Consider the following 21,078-nt stretch of genomic DNA (forward strand, 5'->3'; position numbering starts at 1 on the left):
TCTCGATGTAGAGATTTCACTCACACATATTCTCTTAAGTTCATTTTTAATATATAAAAATGAATCCACTATCTGTGATGGTAACATCATTCTCTCCATCTGTACCCAATGATTATTAATATCTACTGATAACCAAGACAGGAGGTGACATAACTGTTATGATTCATAATATAATATTAGATTAGGGATACCCCATTTTCCTGCTGTACGTTGCCTATATCTAAGAACTTTGGCTGTACATGGTTTCTGACTTTTAAATATAAATTGCTCTAATCTACTCTGCTAAATTTGCAGTGTCTTATATTGAAGTTCTAGGGGTAATACATAAAACAAATACGTTAACTTAGGAAGGACCATCATCTTAATAGTTGCTGTTTGACTGAAAAGTGAAAGATTAAGTTTCTCCCATTTACTTATAACCTTCAAAATATTTTTCCATAGCTGCCCATAATTTATTTTAAAGAGTTTTCATATATTCCTAGATAGATAAATCCCTAAATGGTGAAAAACATTATTTACTAATGGAATCCCTAGTCTTTGTGAAGCTCTTAGTTGCTTACCTGGAGGAAAGTTTAAACAGAAAAGGTCCAATTTCTTAAAATTAACCCTCAGGCCCGCTGTATCCTTAAATGTATGTAATTCTTCTTGTAGAGCCTGAATTGCATATAATGGATTACTCAGTGCCAATATCATGTCGTTGGCATACAAACTAATCCAATGTTCTGTATTACCCACTGTAATTCCACTTATTTGTGAGTGAGCTCAAAGTCAATTTGCCAAAAATTCGATTACTAGGGTAAACAAAATAGGTGACGGTGGGCAGCCTTGTTTGGTACCACTATATAAATTTATATTATGGGAGTCTAAATTATTAATACGAATCTGTGCCAAAGTTGGAGAGTAAATAGCTTGGACTGCATTAAAAAATTTAGGGCCAAATTGATAATGTCGTAGAGCTTTTTAAAAAAACAAACAAAAAACCCCCCAATTTACACGATCAAAGGCCTTATACAAATCCAAGGCCAAAATTGCTGTCAGAGATTTATGCTCCTTACAAAAATGTATCAAACTGAATAACCTCTGAACAGGATCTGCTATAAATCTTCCTGGAAGAAAACCATACTGGTCTGCATGAACAAGTTGCCCCACGTGCCTTTTCAGTTGGTTTGTCAATACCAGAGTAAAATGTTTGTAGTCATTATTTAATAACAGAATTGGTCTGTAAGAGTCCATCTTCAGTGGGTTCTTTCCTGGTTTTAATAACACTACAATTTTGGAGCATGTCCAGATCTCACGAAGTTGGGCACCCTCCAAAATTCCATTGAAAACAGATTGAAGATGTGGAAGTAATATGTCTTTAAAGTGTTTATAGAATTCCCCAGTAAACCCATCCAGGCCTGGGGATTTATTTGACTTAAGGCAAGACAGTGCCTCCTCTATCTCTTCCAACGTAATGGGTCTATCAAGCCATGTCCTCACTTCATCCACCAAAGGAATCACCTGATATTCCTCTGTTAATTCTAGATTCCTGTCTGCGTTTGCATAGATTTGTTCAAAATGTTCAGCAAATGAATCAACAATTTTTCCAGGATCCAAATGCTTAACCCCATGATTATCTTCAATTGCAATGATTCTATTTCTTGCCCTATACTGCTTCAGTCTGTTAGCTAATAACCATGACCCTTGCCATCAAATTCATAAAATCGCTGTCTAGTATACAGCATCCCCACCATTGTTTTATTAATATCTAAGTTCTGTAGTTCTGCACATTTGTTATCCAATAGTCGCCTAATCCTAGTTGTTCCCATACTCCTATATTCCTCTGTTAAGGATCTAATTTCCCTCTCTAATAGTGAAGTATGTGCTCTATTTTGTTTTTTCATTGTGCTTAATTGTTTAATACATACTCTCCATATTACAGCCTTCATAGTTTCCCATCTCAAAGTAGAGCTTGTTGTATCTATGGAATTCTCTTCAAAGTAGTGCTCTAAACTTCCTTGTATTTTTTTCTTACTCTGATTAGCCGTTAACAGTAGAGGATTAAATCTCCATACTGGAGAACCTTTTATCCCGGGTGTGAGGGTCAGATGTAATGAAAGGGCTGCATGGTCTGTAACTTTTATAATCCCTAAGTCCGCTCTTTGCAGCTCTTGTAATAATTCTACTGACAATAAAACCGTATCAATCCTAGAAAAAGAAATCCTTGTCGGCGTGAATAAAATGAAAAGCTAAAATATCGCGGATGTAACTCCACCCATGCATCCTGTAGCTGATAGGTTTTGAAGACTTCAAACATTTTGCTTGCCTGTCGATATTTTCTGAGAGAGACGTTATCACCTTCTCCTAAAATTGTGGTTCCTTCAAGGTCTTCTAGAACCACCCCCTGGTGGTTCCAATTAAAGTCTCCACCTAAAATTACTGGGATAGTCCCAGACTTTTTAAGTTTTTTAAACACTCTGTGAATGAACCCAATTTGTCCTTCATTTGGGGCATATATAGTAGCTATAGTTAATAATTGTGATTGATTGTAGAGTCCCTCTAAAAAAAAGAAAATGGCCTTGCTGGTCCCTCAAAATCTTTTGTGTAACAATACATCATCACGAAACACTATTGCTACTCCCCCTTGCTTTATTAGATCTGGGGGCCACATATTTATGAGACCATTCTCTACCTGGTATAAGAACATCCTTTCCAGTGATTTTATGAGTTTCTTGGAGTAATAAAATAGAGGAATCCAGTTCCTTCACTAAATTTCAAAGTCTCGCTCTCTTGATAGGGCACCCTGCCCATTTTATATGTAGAGAAGCGATTTTTATCTGAGGAGCCATAATTTAGATAAATTAAAACTAATTAAAGAATTACCATGCCTTTCCAGTTCTATGTCCATTCGCCATAACAAAATATGTAGCTTTAGCTTTTCTCATGCCCAAACCCTCCCCCCATGTCCGGATTGCTTACACATTCCAATATTATTCCATACATTTCCCAGTGAGGGTTGCCCTTCCAGAGACCCCCTCCCATATCAGAGAGTCCCCTCCTCAAGCTATTCCAAAGAAGAGCCTAAGGATATGCAAATCAGTATTCCCCCGCAGTAATCAGTTGCCTATTGCAACATGGGGCTGACGGACCTAGTTACATCTCCCCAAATGTTACACCTGAAATGCAGGATTCAGGGTAGATTACACCTCCTCCTTCATTATTGTGGGGTATACCTCAAACACCCTTTATTCAATATATCTGAAGCCCAACTTAATATCTTATACTTTACACTATCATTTAACCTTTTTCCAAGCTTAGCCAAAAGTTACACTTATTTATAAGTCCTATATTTTCCGGAGAAGTTATCTCAGTGTTGTCTACTAGTAAGCGGGCAGAGTGTTCTCTGTGGAAGTGATGTGCCCTCTGGAGTAGAATGGCCTTTCCTTTTCCTGGCGGTCCTTTTTCCTTTTTCTTTCACTTTCTCCCAACCTCCTTGTTCTTCCATATCTTCCTCATCATCCTCCTTAAGTAAATCCGCTGCTGCATATCCCAATGGGAATTCCATTTTAAGAGCTATAAACAATTCTGCCATTTCTTTGAGTGAGGAAACTGTATATGACCCACCTTCACAGGTAACCGTCAGTCTAAAAGGGAAGGCCCAACGATATTGAATCCCCTTCTCTTGCAATTTCAATGTAAAGGGGCATCGCTCCCTTTGTCTATGCAATGTTTCAGGGGCCAGGTCTTGTAGCACCATCACTGGATTGGTATTATACTTAATTTCCTTCAGTCCCCTCAAACGTCTCAATAATTCCTCCTTCAAAGTAAAACGAGCAAAACAGATAACTATGCCTCTGACACCCGTTCCTCCCACACGTCAAGGCCCTAATGCTCTATGAGCTCTCTCAAAATCTTCCACCAGTACCGGGAAATCCGGAAGTAACATTGCAAACCATTGAGATAAAAATGCTTTCAAATCTCCTCTTTCCGCATCTTCAAAAATCCCACGTACGCAAATATTCTGGCATCTGGAATGGTCCTCCGCCTCCTCCAACTTACATTTAATATGCAAAGTCTCTCTTCTTAACCTGTCAGTACTTTATTTCCAGCTGCCATATCAAAAGCCCCAGAAGCAATGGTTTCAATTGCTTCTATTCAGGACCCCAGCTCCGACAGTTTCTTGTCTAATAAATCAGCCATCCCCACCATCAACTCTTTCTTTAATGTCTGTAGTTGTTTTGCTAAGTCCCCTCTTATCTGACCTGCCTCCTCCGTTTGTAATATCTTATTGCCATCTTATCTGTACTCATAGCGTCCGGAGCTGAAGAGACAGCCATCCTTTCCAAAGGCTTAAAGAAGTCTGGTATGCTGGTATTTCTGCTTCTGAGGGTTCTCGCCAGTTTGCTGTGCTTGTTCAGCTCGTTAGCCTATAACTTATGCTCCAAAAAATAAGGTTTTGGGGCCAGAGTGTTACTGTGGGCAGAGGAGCTGTCTCACCCAGCATCCTACATCGACTGCAGTCAAGCCATGGCCCCTCCACAGATGAACTTCATTAAGGAGGATATTCCAAAGTCATATCACCACCAAGAAAAGGCCCTCTCCTTTGTACAGACATAACCTACTTCACTAGCTGAAGCACCAGCACCTTGAATTTTGCTTGAAAATGAATAGGCAGCCAATACAATTTTTTTAAGAATGGGGGTAATATGGCTCCACCTAGCTAAACCAGTTGGAATTCTTACAGGCTAATTCTGGACTAACTGAAGTTTCCGAGTCATGTTCAAGGGCAGCCCCATGTGTAATGCATTCCAGTAATCCAGTCAAGAGGTTACCGGAGCATGGATCACTGTAGCCAAGCTATTAGTTCCAAACAAGGTCAGGAACAAATGCAGTTAATGAATGATAGATAAATAGGTAGATAGATATGTCATTGGCAGAGAGAATTCACTGGACATTGACTTTTGTCTAATTCCCCATCCCTCCTTTTCCCCCAAAGTAGGAATATGATTGTCAGGAGTCAGCCCTTCCCTGATGCAATGAACTGAATGTACAGCTGAGGCCACCTGAATTACTCTCATTGGCTCTAAAGCCTTTCCCTTTAAAAGGAAACAAGAAGGAACTGCAGATAGGCTAAGAAACGACTTGCTGGTCCATACTCCATAGACACCTGTTGTTTATGTATTTTCCTCTTTAACTTGTCTTGTCCCTTTTGTTAATCTCTTTTCAACTTGCCTGTCCCCTGGTTGCCCTGGCTTTCCTGATCCTGACCAAACCTTGCATTCTAGCTTCTCATTCTGTATGATCCATCAGTGCGTCAGCACAGCAACTGAAGTCACTAAGAGCCACTATCACCCCTTACATGGGGAGAGGAAACTGGAGGGGAGGGCTGAATCTAGCTCACCTTTCCCCAAAAAACAGTTTGGTAGGATTTCAGCTTCCCACTGTTGGACTGGGTTGTAAACTGCATGCAAAGCACTTTATTTAGGGTTGTGATTTCTTACATAGTTTGGATGTTTCTATGCCCATATAGGCCCTAGCTGGATCAGGGTGTTATGTTCTAACAACTCATAAAAGTTCTAGACACCTGTAAACAAATTTTGAAATGTCATTTGTGCTGTAGAAAATATCTATTTAATGCCTTAAAATGCATTTTTGTTATTGTTGTAGGAATGATTTTGCAGACCTTTTTGACATTGTAATCACAAATGCCCTGAAACCAGGTTTCTTCTCTCAGACACCAAATCGAAGACCTTTTCGAACACTCGGTAAGCTGGAATCATTTTTAATTATTTAAGCCACCTTACAAAGCCAGGGCAAACATCTTTTTAAAGGTATTGGAAGATACAGTAGCCTGTGATAATAGGAGTGGTAAAGTGGTAAAGATTTAGGTAAAGATTTAAACATAGTCAATTCTCTAGAAAAGGAAGGAAAAGCATTGAGACTGTAGAATGTAAAAAACGAAGATGTTAAGGCATGAGTTATTGTTCTGGGGGAACTGAAACAGAGAATTTCACAACAGTGAACTCAGTCATATTTTTAGAATGGTAACCTACAACACTCATGGTAATAAAAGAGTTGTTACAACCCATCTAACAGCGAGCACTGCAGGGTCCAGGTGGACCTCCTTTGGGGGACTGTTCCAGATCTTGGTATGAGTCTTGTGATATTACGAACAGAATAGAGTTGCTGCACTATAGCCCACTTCACACATTACACAGAGAAACAAACTCAGGTGATTGTACTTTCAACAAGGAGATGCAGCCCATCACAATTCTCTAATTAGTATACCTGTATGATATGTGCTTGCAAACAAATGTTTGTCACATTTACCCTTAGTATTCTTAGGTGCACACTTAAAAAAAAAAATCTTAAGATGTACATTCCAAAAAAGGTAGACCAACACCCAATGTGTCCATTAGCACAACAGGACTACCCCTCGCTCTCCTTGCCTGCCATGCACCCCCTAAATCTGCTCCAGAGGGTCCCCCAACTCTCTGGAGCAGCTTTGGGGGCACGCAGGGGTGGGGACTGTAGGAGCAAGGAGGAAATGGTTTGGCCAGTGGAGTCCGTTCTGCTGGCTTGATTTCACACATAATGTAAGAAGAACCCACGGAAATATAAACCACTTAGGAAGCTATTTTGATGAAGATGCTCCCCTTGTGATTCAGGCAATTTTAATCAAGGCAGGAATATCACCCACAAAAGAAGCATTTTGCTAATATGGTTGAAATTATCTGAGTACACAACTAGACCTATCTGGATGGAAACCAACCCAGATGTTTCATAAAGCTAAGCTGATGGCCTCACGTTGATTATTTAGAAATTATTTCTAATTTTTTTTAGAAATTATGTATTTCTAAATCAGGCAAGCTGTTCTACCTTTTGACCAAGCAGTCTTTATTGGGATGTATTTACATGTGTTGAACTGGCCATCCTCTGGTCATTCTCAATCAGTGTCATATTTCTTTGCAGCAGGAGTGCAGAACCTCTTTCAGTCTGAGGGCTGGATTCAATTTTGGAGAAGCTGTTGGGGGCTGCATTTTATGGTGGGTGGGACTGAATGTGAAAGGGGCGGGGCCACAGTCCCCCCAAATGCCAGCCAATTGCAGCTTGAAGCTCTTCCTGCCAGTAACTAAGCCCTAGGAGAGGCACTTCAACCTTTTAGAGTGGCGAAAGAACTGCACAAAAGTTAGAAAACCATCAAACAATTGGGGGAATGGGGTGGGGCCTGTGGAAGGGAGTGGGGCTTTCTGGGGAATCCTGGAGGGCCAGGCTAGGTGCCCCAGAGGGCCAGATTTGGCCCCCAAGCCTGAGATTCCACACTTTGCTTTACAGTCTACCAGTGAACATTTTCCTCTGCTCTGTTTCTCTCTTAGAATTCCTGCCTTCTTATAACATTTTAATGGTTCTTGTAAAACAATAGGTATGCAGAAAACCACAATGTTCCAAGAATGAAGACACTGAAAAATGTCTCAAGACTGAAATCTGATATGTCACTAGGCTTTGAAAAACTGCTTTTTACTAAAGCTGTGTACAAAGGGCAAGGATCCAGCTTCTGTGGGATTTAGGGGCTGGTGAAGGAGTCATATGGATCTGTGTTTAACATCAGCCTGGCATATTTTATTTGTTACAAGAAGCTGATGTTACTGGCCTGACCTTACCTTCACTTAACCTGCATTTGACTTTAGGAATCTGGGAGTATGAATCCTAGATCTGATTCACCCGCCTCAAATTGGTATTTGCTTTGTTGTGGGGATCAATCCAGATGTGATATGGGTGGGTTAGAGAAGAGTTCAGACATGCCAGCTCTCTGTACAAGCTTGTGGTTTGTACTTTTGTTGGCAATACCCTATAACCTTGGCTAAGGAATCCATTTTATTTTGGAAAGACAGCAAAGCACAGGATTGGAGGCTGCCAGGAATGAGAAGAGCCTGGAGGGTTGCAGAGGGGCTAGAATCTAATTGTCTATGTGCATCCTTCACTGATTAAATTAAAGGGAGTTGGGCCCATGGAACTGTGGATATATGCAAATGCCTACCAGACTACCCATAAGGGTACCTTATGTTGGCCACTACAGAGCCTTGGCTGGAAACATGGCCCAGTTCTGAAGTGTGGCAGCTGAGAACATTAGGCAGAGAGTACGACTCTGAAGAACGCTGATAGTTACTAGGATAACTCCGAGTTCCCATTGCCAAACACAGAGAGCTTCTGTCACAAGCTGACAGCCTGGGTCTTGCCAAGCAGGAAACCAGAAACTTTGGAAGGGTAAAAAAGTTGTCCATCATTTCGTCCAGGTAAAATTTTCTACACAGCAACTCCCACTGAAAAATTCATATAACCTAAATCACAAAGTGCTACAAGGAGAGCACAAAAGCACACGAGATGTACCATGATGCCTGTAGAGCAGATATAACCACAAATGAATTCAGGGAGCCACATGTTGCACAAGTTGTGTGTACTTGCGCACGTGTGAGCACATGCACGAACTGGTTCATTAGTTGTAGCCACTGTGAAATATGGATTTCAATTTACCCAGGACCACTCAATTGATCAGGCTGAGAGGTTTGGGATCTTAGGAGGAGGAGGAGGAGGAGAACACGCACACAATCAGTGTAGATGAAAGAAAAGGAGATGTATTGAAATAAAAATAAATAAGCAAAAGTAGAACCTCCCCAGAGAGTTGCACGCTCTCTGAGGCTGAAGAGGTCACACACCTCTCAGGTGCAAACGTGTTTACAAACTAATCTCAGAGAGTTTCAGGCTGTCTGAAGCTCAAGACTGAAGAGGTTACACGCCTCTTAGGTACAAACTTAGTTACAAAAAAATCTCAAAGAGTTCCAAACCTTCTGAATCTCAAGAGGTTGCACGCCTCTTAAGGCAGAAACTTAGTTACCCAAATGTGGTGCATTAAATGACTAAATATACAGTTAGCCCCTGTTTGTTGCTCAGCTCCAGATCAGCCCAACGCTGCCAATGGCCCACTGAGAGACAATGGAGATAAAGTGTCAGCCAGGCCCATGCCCAAGCCTGCTGTCTTATATCCAAACCAACAGTGAGTATGACAGAACAAAGATAGCTGCGCCCTATCTAAGCCCTGGACAGTAAAATCCTTTCCCTGAATTTTACGCAACACATACCACAACACTATCAAGTACTTGGCCAGAGCACTCAATACGTGTCCCGTGGATCGAGGGTACTGTTGGTATGTGCACATACAACGATCGAGATGCAACCACGCCCCTCCTGAACAATGGCAGATTCAGGGGTTTTATACCCTTTTTCCCTCATTGGGGCTCATGAGATCAAAGAGGAGTTCAGTATGTTCTTTGTTGATAATACATCATGTTCCCAATTCCCAAGATTGACATTTGTTGTAGACAGCCAGGCACCTTCTTCTGACTCCCCAACATCTCTATGATCATAAAGTGCCATCCTTGCTATCAGAACATCTGCAGATACCCCTCTTTTATTGGCCCATGTCCATCTCCTGTAACTGATACTTTGGCAATCTTCAGCACATATCAGAGCACCCTCATCTGGCCCTCCTGCAATAAAACCATTCATTCTCCATTCACACCTCCACTTCCTGATCTGGGCTATTCACCTGACATGGCCTGGTTTAGAATGTTGACCTTTTCACATTTCATAGTGTTTTAATTAACACTCAGATACAGATTACATCTCAGGATGTTTACAATTCAGGCTTGTATTCAGGGTCAAACTCTGCATTCTATTTCTTTCCACACCACATTTGTTACATTGCAGAAGAAAATAAGAGTACATCAGGCACCAGAAGTCTACAAGATTATCTACTATAAGCAAGGAGAGAAGTTATAGAGAGAAGCCATCTTTATTGACAAAAATCAAGTAAAGGTGGATTTAAGAAATAAGAGAAATTAATAAAAGTGATAATATAAGATATAAGGGAAATATAAGTGGATATGAGGAGACATTAGAAAGACAACCTGAAAAAAAATAGGAAAAATAAAATCACACTGTGTCACCACAGGCAACAAGTGTGCCCTTTATTATATATTTTCTTCCCACTACCTAACGTTCTAAATATTTAGTTCTTCCTCGGGGTCTCTGTGCATCACACATATGGGCTCTGCGCCTGCGTGGAGCCTCTCTCAGGAACATTCTCTAGCTGAGGAAAATATTTTTGGCGGGAACCCTCCCCCACCGTCTACTGCACATATGCAGCGGGTTCCTGCCCGTTCCCTCACTTCTCTTTCAACCGCCTTGCTGTAAGGATGCCTCGTTAGGACTTCTCTCTTGTTATAACAAACACTGAGGTAGTTAGAAGCTCTTCTTTCTTCTTTTGCTCTCTCTTGAGATATATATATATATATATATATATATATATATATGGTTAGCTAGTTACTTCTTTTATTTTTTGCAATCTTTGATTGCCGTTTGGCGATGCATGCTGTGGAGATTGTCAAAGATCTGCCTGGGGTGGGAGGATCAATGCGACCATGGTTAGAGTCCTAGCTAGCCTATCGCAGGAAAAAACACAGACACAAATGGCGTAGTGGACGCCATTTGCAGCCATAATGCCCTTAGTTTAACCTAATTGCAGCCATTTACGGCTGCATTTAGGTTAATCTAAGAGCTTTACGGCCACAAATGGTGTCCACCATGCCATTTGCATCCAGAGTCATCCATCAGCCAGCGATACGGCACAGAATGGTGCCCGTATTGCCAACGATACGGAGCCGGAGTCCGGCTCTGCAGAATTGCCGTGAAGCAGAGCCGGCTCCTGAGGGTTCCGGGGGGAGGGACGGATCGCCTCCCCCCACGGGCTGATTCCTGGCCAGGACAAATGGTAGGGAATCCACCCATCCTGACCCGCAGACATTGTATGCGCTTTACGAAGCAAACTAAGTGCCACTGTTCAAATTTCTTAAAAGCTATCTTGTGGAAGAAAGCCTTGGAAGCCATTGATTCAACAAAGCCTTCCACATCTCAAATAGCAGAGAAATTCCAATCACCATCTATGGATTGGGCCAGGACTCCAACTCTGACCTTGGGTCACACTGATCCTCCCACCCCAGGCAGATCTTTGACAATCTCCACAGCAAAGAAGCCATCTGAGAAAGCGAAGGCACTGAGGGCTTCTAAGGGGGTGACTGAGATCCCTAAGAAAAAGAGAAAGAAGGATCACAGTTCTGACCTTTCTCATTCTGTTGATCAGCACCAATTGCCGATCCCACCACCTCTGCCACTTTTGGAGTCTCTGATACAGAGAGCCCCTTCAGTTCCGTCATCAGTACTGAGAATTTCCTTGGTACTGTTGCCTGAACCATTACACATGGCTTTGACATCCGAAGGAACAATCAGGGAAGTGTCGCCACCAATAGTTTTGCAGGATTCCTCTCAAGAACAGTCGCTTCCTCCGCCGATAGCGAGAGACCACCTACATAGAGATACTTCACCTGACTCATTCCATTCTGGGAGATCTGGCATGCCACGTGATCCCTATGAGAGAGATGTTGGCTATAGGTCCCATTCACCGATGCATGATTGGGACAGATACGGTGACTGGTCTTTTCTGCCTACAGCATGCTGTCAATACAATGATTGGCATTATCATCACGACGTTCCCCATGATCGAATGAGGTATCTGGGGGCGACATCCCTTCGATATCGGTCGGCGCCTTCAGTCTCGGTTGCGAGAACACCTAGAGAGGAGCCCTTTTTGCATCCTCCTCTGGTTCCACCACGTTCAACTTCTCTGAGGGGGCTGTCAACTTCATTTGCCTCTCGTCCACTTCCACCTTCACCCACCTCAGCACAGAAGGAGAAAAACAAAGATCGGGATCAAGCAGAAGCAATGTCCCCCCATCTATTGAAGATTATTTGTCAAATTCGACATCTGTATCCTTGGTACCATCTTCAGTCTCTTCCCCAGATGATATGGTGGGTACAAGAGAGGGAGTTTCCCCTTCTGAGGATCTTTGCAACTTTACCAAACAAATATTACGGATGGCACAATCTTTGGGCATCAAAACCCAACAACAAACTGAAAAGTTGCAGGACCCAGTCTTCAATGTGGTCTACACAGAGGCTTCCTCTCCAGTTTCCATTCCCTTCCTTCCAACTTTACTCCAGACCATTATGGGATGCTGGAAAGCCCCTTCTTCAATGGCACCCACGTTGAAAAGACTGGAATCCCTCTACATTGGGAGAGAAGGATGCAGGGTTTTTATTCACTCACCCTCACCCTAATTCTATTATAGTAGAATCATCTCAGGGCAAATCTCAGAGGATTCATGCTTCGCCAGCCAATAAGGAGGGGCGGCAATTGGATTTATTGGGCAGAAGAATCTATTCATCCTCTACACTGGGCTCTGTGTGGCGAATTACCAAGCAACAATGTTGAGGTATCAACTTTTCTTATGGGGAAAAATTGGGTCTTTATGTGACTATTGTCAGGAGTGCCTTGGCGGCCTCTCTCAGTAGATTCCAATAGCCAACTCAAGACACAGACGAAAGGATTTCTTTTCAAAGCTTTAATCCTTTTACAACTTAATGACTCTTTCAGATGCTAATCACCAGCGACTAAAGCAAGGAACAGCAGAGAGGCCTAAGCTTCAAGTAGGCAGTTGATCCCCATTTGAAAGAGAGTCACTTGAAGACCCAGAACTTATGGGCTAGGGAGAGATCCTCCCTCTTTCTCTTGGGTCCATGGGAGGCGGCCGTTGCTTGCGCGCCAAATGGGCGCTACGCCTCCTTTCCGTGCCCTCCATCGCTCATCGCTCTTTGCGTCTGTGTCGAGCATCTAAGAAGCCCCCCTCCTGCACTCCCTCACTGCCAGGGTCACTATCTATCTTAGGAATGCTGGCAGGAGGAATCTCTGCCAGGTGCTGAGCCTGTGAGGGATGAGCTGGCTCCTGTCCCATGGATTGCTGTTCCTCCTCAGAATCCGAACTGCTCTGAGGCTCTCTGGGCTCAGTTTCCACCCTGACAACTATCTCCCGAAAGACCAGAGAGAACTTGCTCAACTTTTCCAATCGGAGGTGGTAAAGTTGTCTGTGCAACAGATCAACACCACTCGCCACTGAGGCGATTGTGATGGAAAGGTGATGGTGGGGCCTTTAGCCTTTCACAGGCATGCCTGGCTCAGATCGGCAGGCTTAATGCCAGAGGTAGGGTCATGCATAGAGGATCTTCCATTTGATGGAAAGGGCCTCTTTAATTCCAAGACCGATGAGGCAATGGATGCCATTCAAAAGGCGAAGAGCACTGCAAAGAAAATAGGAATTTCGCAGCAGTATCCTCAACAACCATTCAGACAGAGGAGATGGTATCGACAACAGCGGTTCCAGCAACCGTGCGCATATCAAGATAGGACCCCCTGGTTCTATCAGCAACAATCATAGAGAAAGCAACTCCCTGCTCATCGTTTTCACCAGCCACGCTCCAAAGCGGACAATTCCTCTAAGCAGCAGCTTTGACTCCACCAAATGCCAGATCCATCACAGCCTTTTTTTTGTCCCATTTTTGGCTTCCTCCTATCTCATTTCCACGAAAATTGGAGGGCAATAACATCAGACAAATGGGTCCTCAACATCATTTACGCTGGATACTGTTTGGAGTTTGAAGCCCTCCCTCCACTCAGTACCGTTCATGTTACACTGCCTTCGGATGCGCTCCAACTGGAGACAACCATACTTTTAGAGAAGGGAGCTATCAGAAAGATTATCCCATACCAAACAAGGAACGGAATTTTTTCCCGTTACTTTATGGTACCAAAGTGGGATGGAGGACTTCACCCCATTCTGGATCTCAGAAACCTCAATGTATTCCTCTGGACAAGAAAATTACAAATGACTACTTTAGCCACTGTTATCCTTCTTCTTCATCAGAGTGTATGGTTTGCGTCGATAGACCTCAAAGATGCCTACTTCCGAATAGCCATCAGGGAAGACTACCAGAAGTACCTTCATTTTGTCATCAGAGATCAAATGTTCCAGTTCACCATTCTTCCTTTTGGTCTGGCGACCACTCTGTGAATCTTCACCAAATGTATGGCAGTGGTGTGTGCTTACATTCTCACTTGAGGCATCTAGATATACCTGTACTTAGACTACTGGTTAATAGTGGCACCGTCAAAATCTCTTCTTACTCAAGCAGTTCTGCTTATCCGAAACCTATTGACTTCATTGGAATTGTTAATAAACGAGGAGAAATCCCAACTGGAACCACTCAGGTGATCCACTTCATTGGTGCATTCCTGGATGTGACAACTGCGAGAGGTTACTTACCCTGAGACAGATGTCAAGCTTTAATGGGATTAGCTTCCAAGATCTTTCACTACTGCAGAACAATAGCGTTTCAGGTCCAGAGGCTTCTGGGTCTCATGGCCTCTACAGTTTATGTTGTAGCATGGGCGAGACTCCATATGAGGTGCCTACAGCAGTGGTTTCTGAACTCCTTCAATCCCGAGGACAATGCCAGTAAAGTGCACTTGGTACTGCCAGAAGAGGTAGCCCACAGCTTAACTTGGTGGATGCAACCATGCAATCTCTCCACGGGTGTACTGATGCAACCATCTCGAACCGTCGTGATCGATGAGTCTCGCCTGGATTGGGGAGCCCATTGCAGATCTCTTCAGATTCAGGGTCTTTGGCATGAACAAGACAGGGTGCTACATATCAACACACTGGAACTCTTGGCAGTAAGAAAAGCACTCCAAGCGTTCGAGTCTCACCTCTCTCACAGGCATGTCCAAGTATTAACAGACAACACCACGGTATCGTGGTACTTGAACAAGCATGGGGGAACTCACTATCCAACCCTGATGAATGTGACAGTCAACTTCTCCAGTGGGCAATCGAGAGGGGGATCATGCTCACAGCCGTTCACATACCTGGGAGGGACAACGATCTGGCAGACTGTCTAAGCAGAACTTATTGGATGTTGCATGAGTGGCGACTGTCATGTCCCATCCTCAGATCGCTCTTCAGGATGTGGGGACAGCCACGGATGGATCTTTTTGCTATGGTCCAGAACATAGTATGCAACAATTTTTGTTCCAGAGGGGGTCTGGGCGAGAGATCACTAGGAGACACCTTCCAGGTTCTTTGGTTGAATGGTCTCTTCTGCATGTTACCACCATTTCCCATGGTACCCAAAGTCCTGCAAAAAATTGGGATGGACAACATGGACTGCATCCTAATAACACCATGGTGGCTGAGGCAACCGTGGTTTACCCCACTGCTCAATCGTTCAAGCATGGAGTTCTTAGGCTGCCATCGATTCCGATGTTGTTAACCAAGGATCACGGTCGAATCTGCCATCCTGACCTCGACACCCTCCGCCTCATGGTATGGAGACTTTGGCCAGTCTGACAAGCTTGTCTGTGAAGGTTCAAATGGTGCTGGATGCGGCTCTCAAACCATCTACAAGATGAGCGTATGATAGTAAATGGAACAGTTTCTCCACATTCGCTTCTGTGTGAGGACTTGATCCTTATTTGGTACCGTTACCACATATACTTACCTTTCTCCGTGATCTCTTCAAAGGGGGATTGAAACTCGCTTCAATTAGGGTTTATTTAGCTGCTATCGCAACATCACACATTCCTATAGATGGCTTCACTATATTTTCACATCCAACCACGTGACAGTTTTTGCAAGGATTAAAGAACTCGGCCCCTCCTTCTTGACCTCTTGTTCTGGAATGGAGCTTATCTGTAGTGTGGAAGATCCTGACTTCTAAAACGTTTGAGCCACTAGCGATGATCAGTCTTCGACTTCTGTCTTGGAAAGTGGCATTCCTAGTAGCTGTAACTACTGCATGCAGGGCGAGTGAGTTGTGTGCCCTTCATATCGACAAGCCATACCTCATTTTCCATAAGGACAAAGTGGTGTTAAGAACTGACCCCTCCTTCTTCCCGAAGGTTGTGTCCGATTTCCATGTAAATCAAGATATTGTTCTTCCCACTTTCTTTCCAGTGCCATCCTCTCAGTTGAAAACAACGCTCCATACTTTGGATGTATGTCGAGTGCTGGCTTTCTATAAATCTAGAACGGAACCCTTTCACAAATCCCAAAGGCTCTTTGTTTGCTATGGGGATCTTAAAAAAGGTTTGCAGGTTTCTCCTCAGGGATTGGCCTCTTGGATTGTTCATGCCATAAGGTTAGCTTATGAATTTGCGGGTCTGGACCTTGACGGTGACGTCAAAGCTCATTCTACTAGAAGTGCGTCCACTTCCACAGCATACAGTCAAGGAGTGTCGATACCGGACTTGTGTAGGGCTGTGACATAGCTGAAGCCCTCAACTTTCATCTCGCACTATAGACTGGATGTTTGGGCAAGAGAGGACTGCAGTTTTGGTCATGTAGTCCTGTCACTGATCCTCCAATAGGACATGACAATGTTCTACTCTCCTCCAGTAAGTAAGCTTGTCAGTCGCCCATATGTGTGATGTACAGAGTCCATGAAGAAGAAATGGAGGTTGCTTACCTGTAACTGTAGTTCTTCGAGTGGTCATCTGTGCATTCACACAACCCACCCACCATCCCCACTTCGATGTCGATGTCAGTATTGTTGTTGATGTCGAAGTGAGGTAGTTTCCTTGGTAACGAGGCCATTAGTTGGTCTCAAGGAACTGAGGGAATGGGCAGGAACCCACTGCATGTGCGCAGTAGATGGTGGGGGAGGGTTCCTCCCAAAAATAGTTTCCTCAGCTAGAGAATGTTCCTGAGTGAGGCTCTGCACAGGTGCAGAGCCCTTATGTGTGAATGCGCAGATGACCACTCGAAGAACTACAGTTACAGGCAAGCAACCTACATATCTCTTTGATCACCAGCTCATTTGACCCACGCTGTGCAATTGTAAACATTCTGTGTATCTAAGGGCTTGTAAAGTGCAGGATGGAATTTGGGCAGGCCTCCGCAACTACTGATCCATTCCTCATACTTTGTAGCTGCTAGGTGCTTAACAAACTTCCCTGTTTCTGCAGATCTAGGCAGGATGCAAAACTGGATTTACTAAACTCCTGTAGAATTGTCATATATAATTTGTGGGCTGCATTTGGTTTAGTAGTTAAAAGTTGTGCAAGCCTGAGACAAAGTAAAAAGTAGAACAGAAAATTAACTAGCTCAATTTCCAGAGGGGTTGGTGAGTTATTCTGTTGCAACAAAACAACAAAGAGTCTTGTCGCACTGTAAACTCTAACAAATTTATTCTGGCCCAAGCTTTCATGGATACTGAAGAGTTGAAGCAGAATTGCCTGAGTAATGTCCTTCAGCCATGAACAGAGCTTCTTTTGTTTCTTGAAAATGAGTAGGGCAATCAGTCACAAACAATTGATTGTTAGCACTATAATAGCAGATTTCTCCTGTAAACTTTAGAATGACACTTATAAGGTACTGCCTTCTGGTTCATAGTGACTGACGGTGTCTTTGAGTAATAATTACAAAGGCTGAAATCCAGAAGAGACACATTTAAAAATATGTAACCATCATTTTGCCTTCCAAAAAAAGAGGAAATCCAAAGTCGCTTACAAAATATCCATGGAAGACCATGTAAAGCAATATAAGTAGATTTAAATTACCATACATACATTGAAAACCTAACAACACAACAATAAGAAAATTACAAACCTAAACTGCTGCCCTTCATCCTACCATTATACTCTACTCTAATTTTTAATGTGTGTTAGCCATCCTAGAAATGTTTTTACATTGTAGTGAAGGATATAAATTCATAAAATAAAACTATTTATCTTGGCCTGATTCAGTTTCTTAGTTCTTATCCATTCCATATGGTCCAAAGACAGTAGATCAATACCTGTACCCTTGTACCTGGATCTGTTATAAATGTAAAATAGAGCTTGGTGTTATTGGCACTGTGGCTCTCTGAAAGATGTTTTCTATCAGAATTAGGGAGCTCAAGGGGGTGGGAAGGGCAATTCCAGTTGTCTTCCCAGTTTTTGAGGAAGTTGTTGTTGTTCAGTCGTTAAGTCGTGTCCGACTCTTCGTGACCCCATGGACCATAGCACGCCAGGCCTTCCTGTCCTGCGCTCTCTCCCGGAGCGTGCTCAAGTTCATATTCATTGCATCGGTGATGCTATCTAGCCATCTCATCCTCTGCCATCCCCTTCTCCTTTTGCCTTCAGTCTTTCCCAGCATCAGGGTCTTTTCCAAAGAGTTTTCTCTTTGCATTAGGTGGCCAAAATATTTGAGCTTCAGCATCTGTCCTTCCAATGAGCAGTCAGGGTTGATTTCCTTTAGGATGGACTGATTTGACCTCCTTGCAGTCCAGGGGACTCGTAAGAGTCTTCTCCAGCACCACAGTTCGAAAGCATCAATTCTTCGGCGCTCAGCCTTCCTGATAGTCCAGCTCTCACAGCCATACATTACTACTGGGAAAACCATAGCTTTGATTAAACGGACCTTTGTCGGCAAGGTGATGTCTCTGCTTCTTACTATGCTGTCTAGGTTTGCCATAGCTTTCCTCCCAAGGAGCAAGTGTCTTTTAATTTCATGGCTACAGTCACCGTCTGCGGTGATCTTGGAGCCCAAGAAAATAAAATCTGTCACTGCTTCCATTTCTTCCCCTTCTATATGCCAGGAAGTGATGCGGCCAGATGCCATGATCTTCATTTTTTTAATGTTGAGTTTCAAACCAGCTTTTGCACTCTCCACTTTCACCCTCAACAAGAGGCTCTTTAGATCCTCTTCGCTTTCTGCCATTAGGGTGGTATTGTCTGCGTATCTGAGGTTGTTGATAATTCTCCAGGCAATCTTAATTCCGACCTGTGATTCATCCAAACCAGCGTTTCTGATGATGTACTCTGCATATAAGTTAAATAAGCAGGGTGACAATATGCACCCTTGTCGTACCCCTTTCCCAATTTTGAACCAATCGGTTGTTCCATGTCTGGTTCTTACTGTTGCTTCTAGACCCTCGTACAGGTTTCTCAGGAGACAGGTAAGGTGGTCTGGTACTCCCATCACTTTAAGAATTTGCCAGAGTTTGTTGTGATCCACACAATCAAAGGCTTTAGCGTAGTCAATGAAGCAGAAATAGACGTTTTTCTGGAATTCTCTTGCTTTCTCCATGATCCAGCAAATGTTGGCGATTTGATCTCTAGTTCCTCTGCCTCCTCGAAACCCAGCTTGTACTTCCGGTAGTTCTCAGTTCGCATACTGCTGAAGTCTAGCTTGTAGGATTTTGAGCATCACCTTGCTGGCATGTGAAATGAGCGCAATTGTGCAGTAGTTTGAACACTCTTTGGCGTTGCCCTTCTTTGGAACTGGAATGTAAACTGACCTTTTCCAGTCTTGTGGCCACTGTTGAGGGTTCCAAATTTGTTGGCATATTGAGTGCAGCACTTTAACAGCATCATCTTTTAGGATTTTAAATAGCTCAGCTGGAATACTGTCATCTCTGCTAGCTTTGTTGTTACTAATGCTTCCTAAGGCCCACTTCACTTCACTCTCGAGGATGTCCGGCTCAAGTTCAGTGACCTCACTATCATGGCTATCAGGGACATTCAGATCTTTCCTGTATAGTTCTTCTGTGTATTCTTTCCACCTCTTCTTAATCTCATCTGCTTCTGTTAGGTCCCTGCCTTCTTTGTCCTTTATCATGCCCATCTTTGCACAAAACGTTCCCTTGATACCTCCAATTTTCTTGAAGAGATCTCTAATCTTTCCCATTCTGTTGTTTTCCTCGATTTCTTTGCATTGTTCATTTAAGAAGGCCTTCTTGTCTCTCCTTGCTATTCTCTGGAACTCTGCATTCCGTTGGATATATCTTCCCCTTTCTCCCTTGCTTTTCGCTCCCCTTCTTTCCTCAGCTACTTGTAAAGCCTCATCAGACAGCCACTTGGCTTTCTTGCATTTCTTTTTCTTTGGGATGGATTTCGTTGCTGCCTCCTAAACAATGTTACGGACCTCCGTCCATAGTTCCTCAGGCACCCTATCAGGTCTAATCCCTTAAATCTATTCCTCACCTCCACTGGATATTCATAAGGGATATGATTTAGGTCATACCTGAATGGTTTCAGTAGTTTTCCCGACGTTCTTCAATTTAAGCCGAAATTTTGCAAGAAGCAGCTCATGATCTGAGCCACAGTCAGCTCCAGGTCTTGTTTTTACTTACTGTATAGAGCGTCTCCATCTTTGGCTGCAAAGGACATAATCAATCTGATTTCGATATTGACCATCTGGTGATGTCCATGTGTAGAGTCGTCTCTTGTGCTGTTGGAAAAGAGTGTTTGCTATGATCAGCGTGTTCTCTTGGCAAAACTCTATTAGCTTTTGTCCTGCTTCATTTTGTACACCAAGGCCATGCCTGCCTGTTATCCTGGTGATTTCTTGACTTCCTGCTTTAGCATTCCAATCCCCTATGATGAAGAGGACATCTTTTTTTGGTGTGAGTTCTAGAAGGTGTTGTAGGTCTTCATAGAACCGATCAACCTCAGCTTCTTCGGCCTCAGTGGTTGGGGCATAGACTTGAATTACTGTGATGTTGAATGGTTTGCCTTGGATTCGTACTGAGATCTTTCTAGCGTTTTTGAGATTGTACCCCAGTACTGCTTTTCCCACCCTTTTATTGACTATGAGTGCGACTCCATTTCTTCTAAGGGATTCTTGCCCACAGTAGTAGATATAATGGTCACCTGAATTAAATTTGCCCACGCTTGTCCATTTTAGTTCCCTGATTCCCAAGATGTCAATTTTCAATCTTGCCATGTCATGTTTGACCACCTCCAGCTTACCTTGATTCATTGATCTGACATTCCAGGTTCCTAAACAATATTGTTCTTTACAGCATCGGATTTTCTTTTCACCACCAGACACATCCACAGCTGAGTGTCCTTTTGGCTTTGGCCCAGCCGCTTCACTCTTTCTGGCGCTACTTGGAAATACCCTCTGCTCTTCCCCAGTAGTATATTGGACACCTTCCGACCTGAGGGGCTCATCTTCCGGCGTCATCTCTTTTAGCCTTGTGATACGTTCCATGGGGTTTTCTTGGCAAGAATACTGGAGTGGGTTGCCATTTCCTTCTCCAGAGGACCACATTTTGTCAGAACTCTCTGCCATGACCTGTCCATCTTGGGTGGCCCTGCACGGCATA

At 43.3% G+C, this 21,078-nt stretch overlaps 1 protein-coding gene across 2 annotated transcripts in view; it reads left to right on the forward strand.

The window, feature by feature from the left end:
* Nucleotides 1-21,078, forward strand: part of NT5DC1 (5'-nucleotidase domain containing 1) — a 214,556-nt gene that overhangs the window by 155,550 nt on the left and 37,928 nt on the right. For both annotated transcript variants that reach the window (XM_084827382.1, XM_084827381.1), the window contains exon 8: nucleotides 5,647-5,744. In XM_084827382.1, coding sequence (XP_084683508.1) covers nucleotides 5,647-5,744 — 98 coding nt within the window. The remainder of the gene's footprint in view (nucleotides 1-5,646; nucleotides 5,745-21,078) is intronic.

Source organism: Heloderma suspectum, chromosome 1 (genome assembly GCF_057233095.1).
Source record: "Heloderma suspectum isolate Gila_16-S chromosome 1, 16-S_ref, whole genome shotgun sequence".
Lineage (NCBI taxonomy): Eukaryota > Metazoa > Chordata > Lepidosauria > Squamata > Helodermatidae > Heloderma > Heloderma suspectum.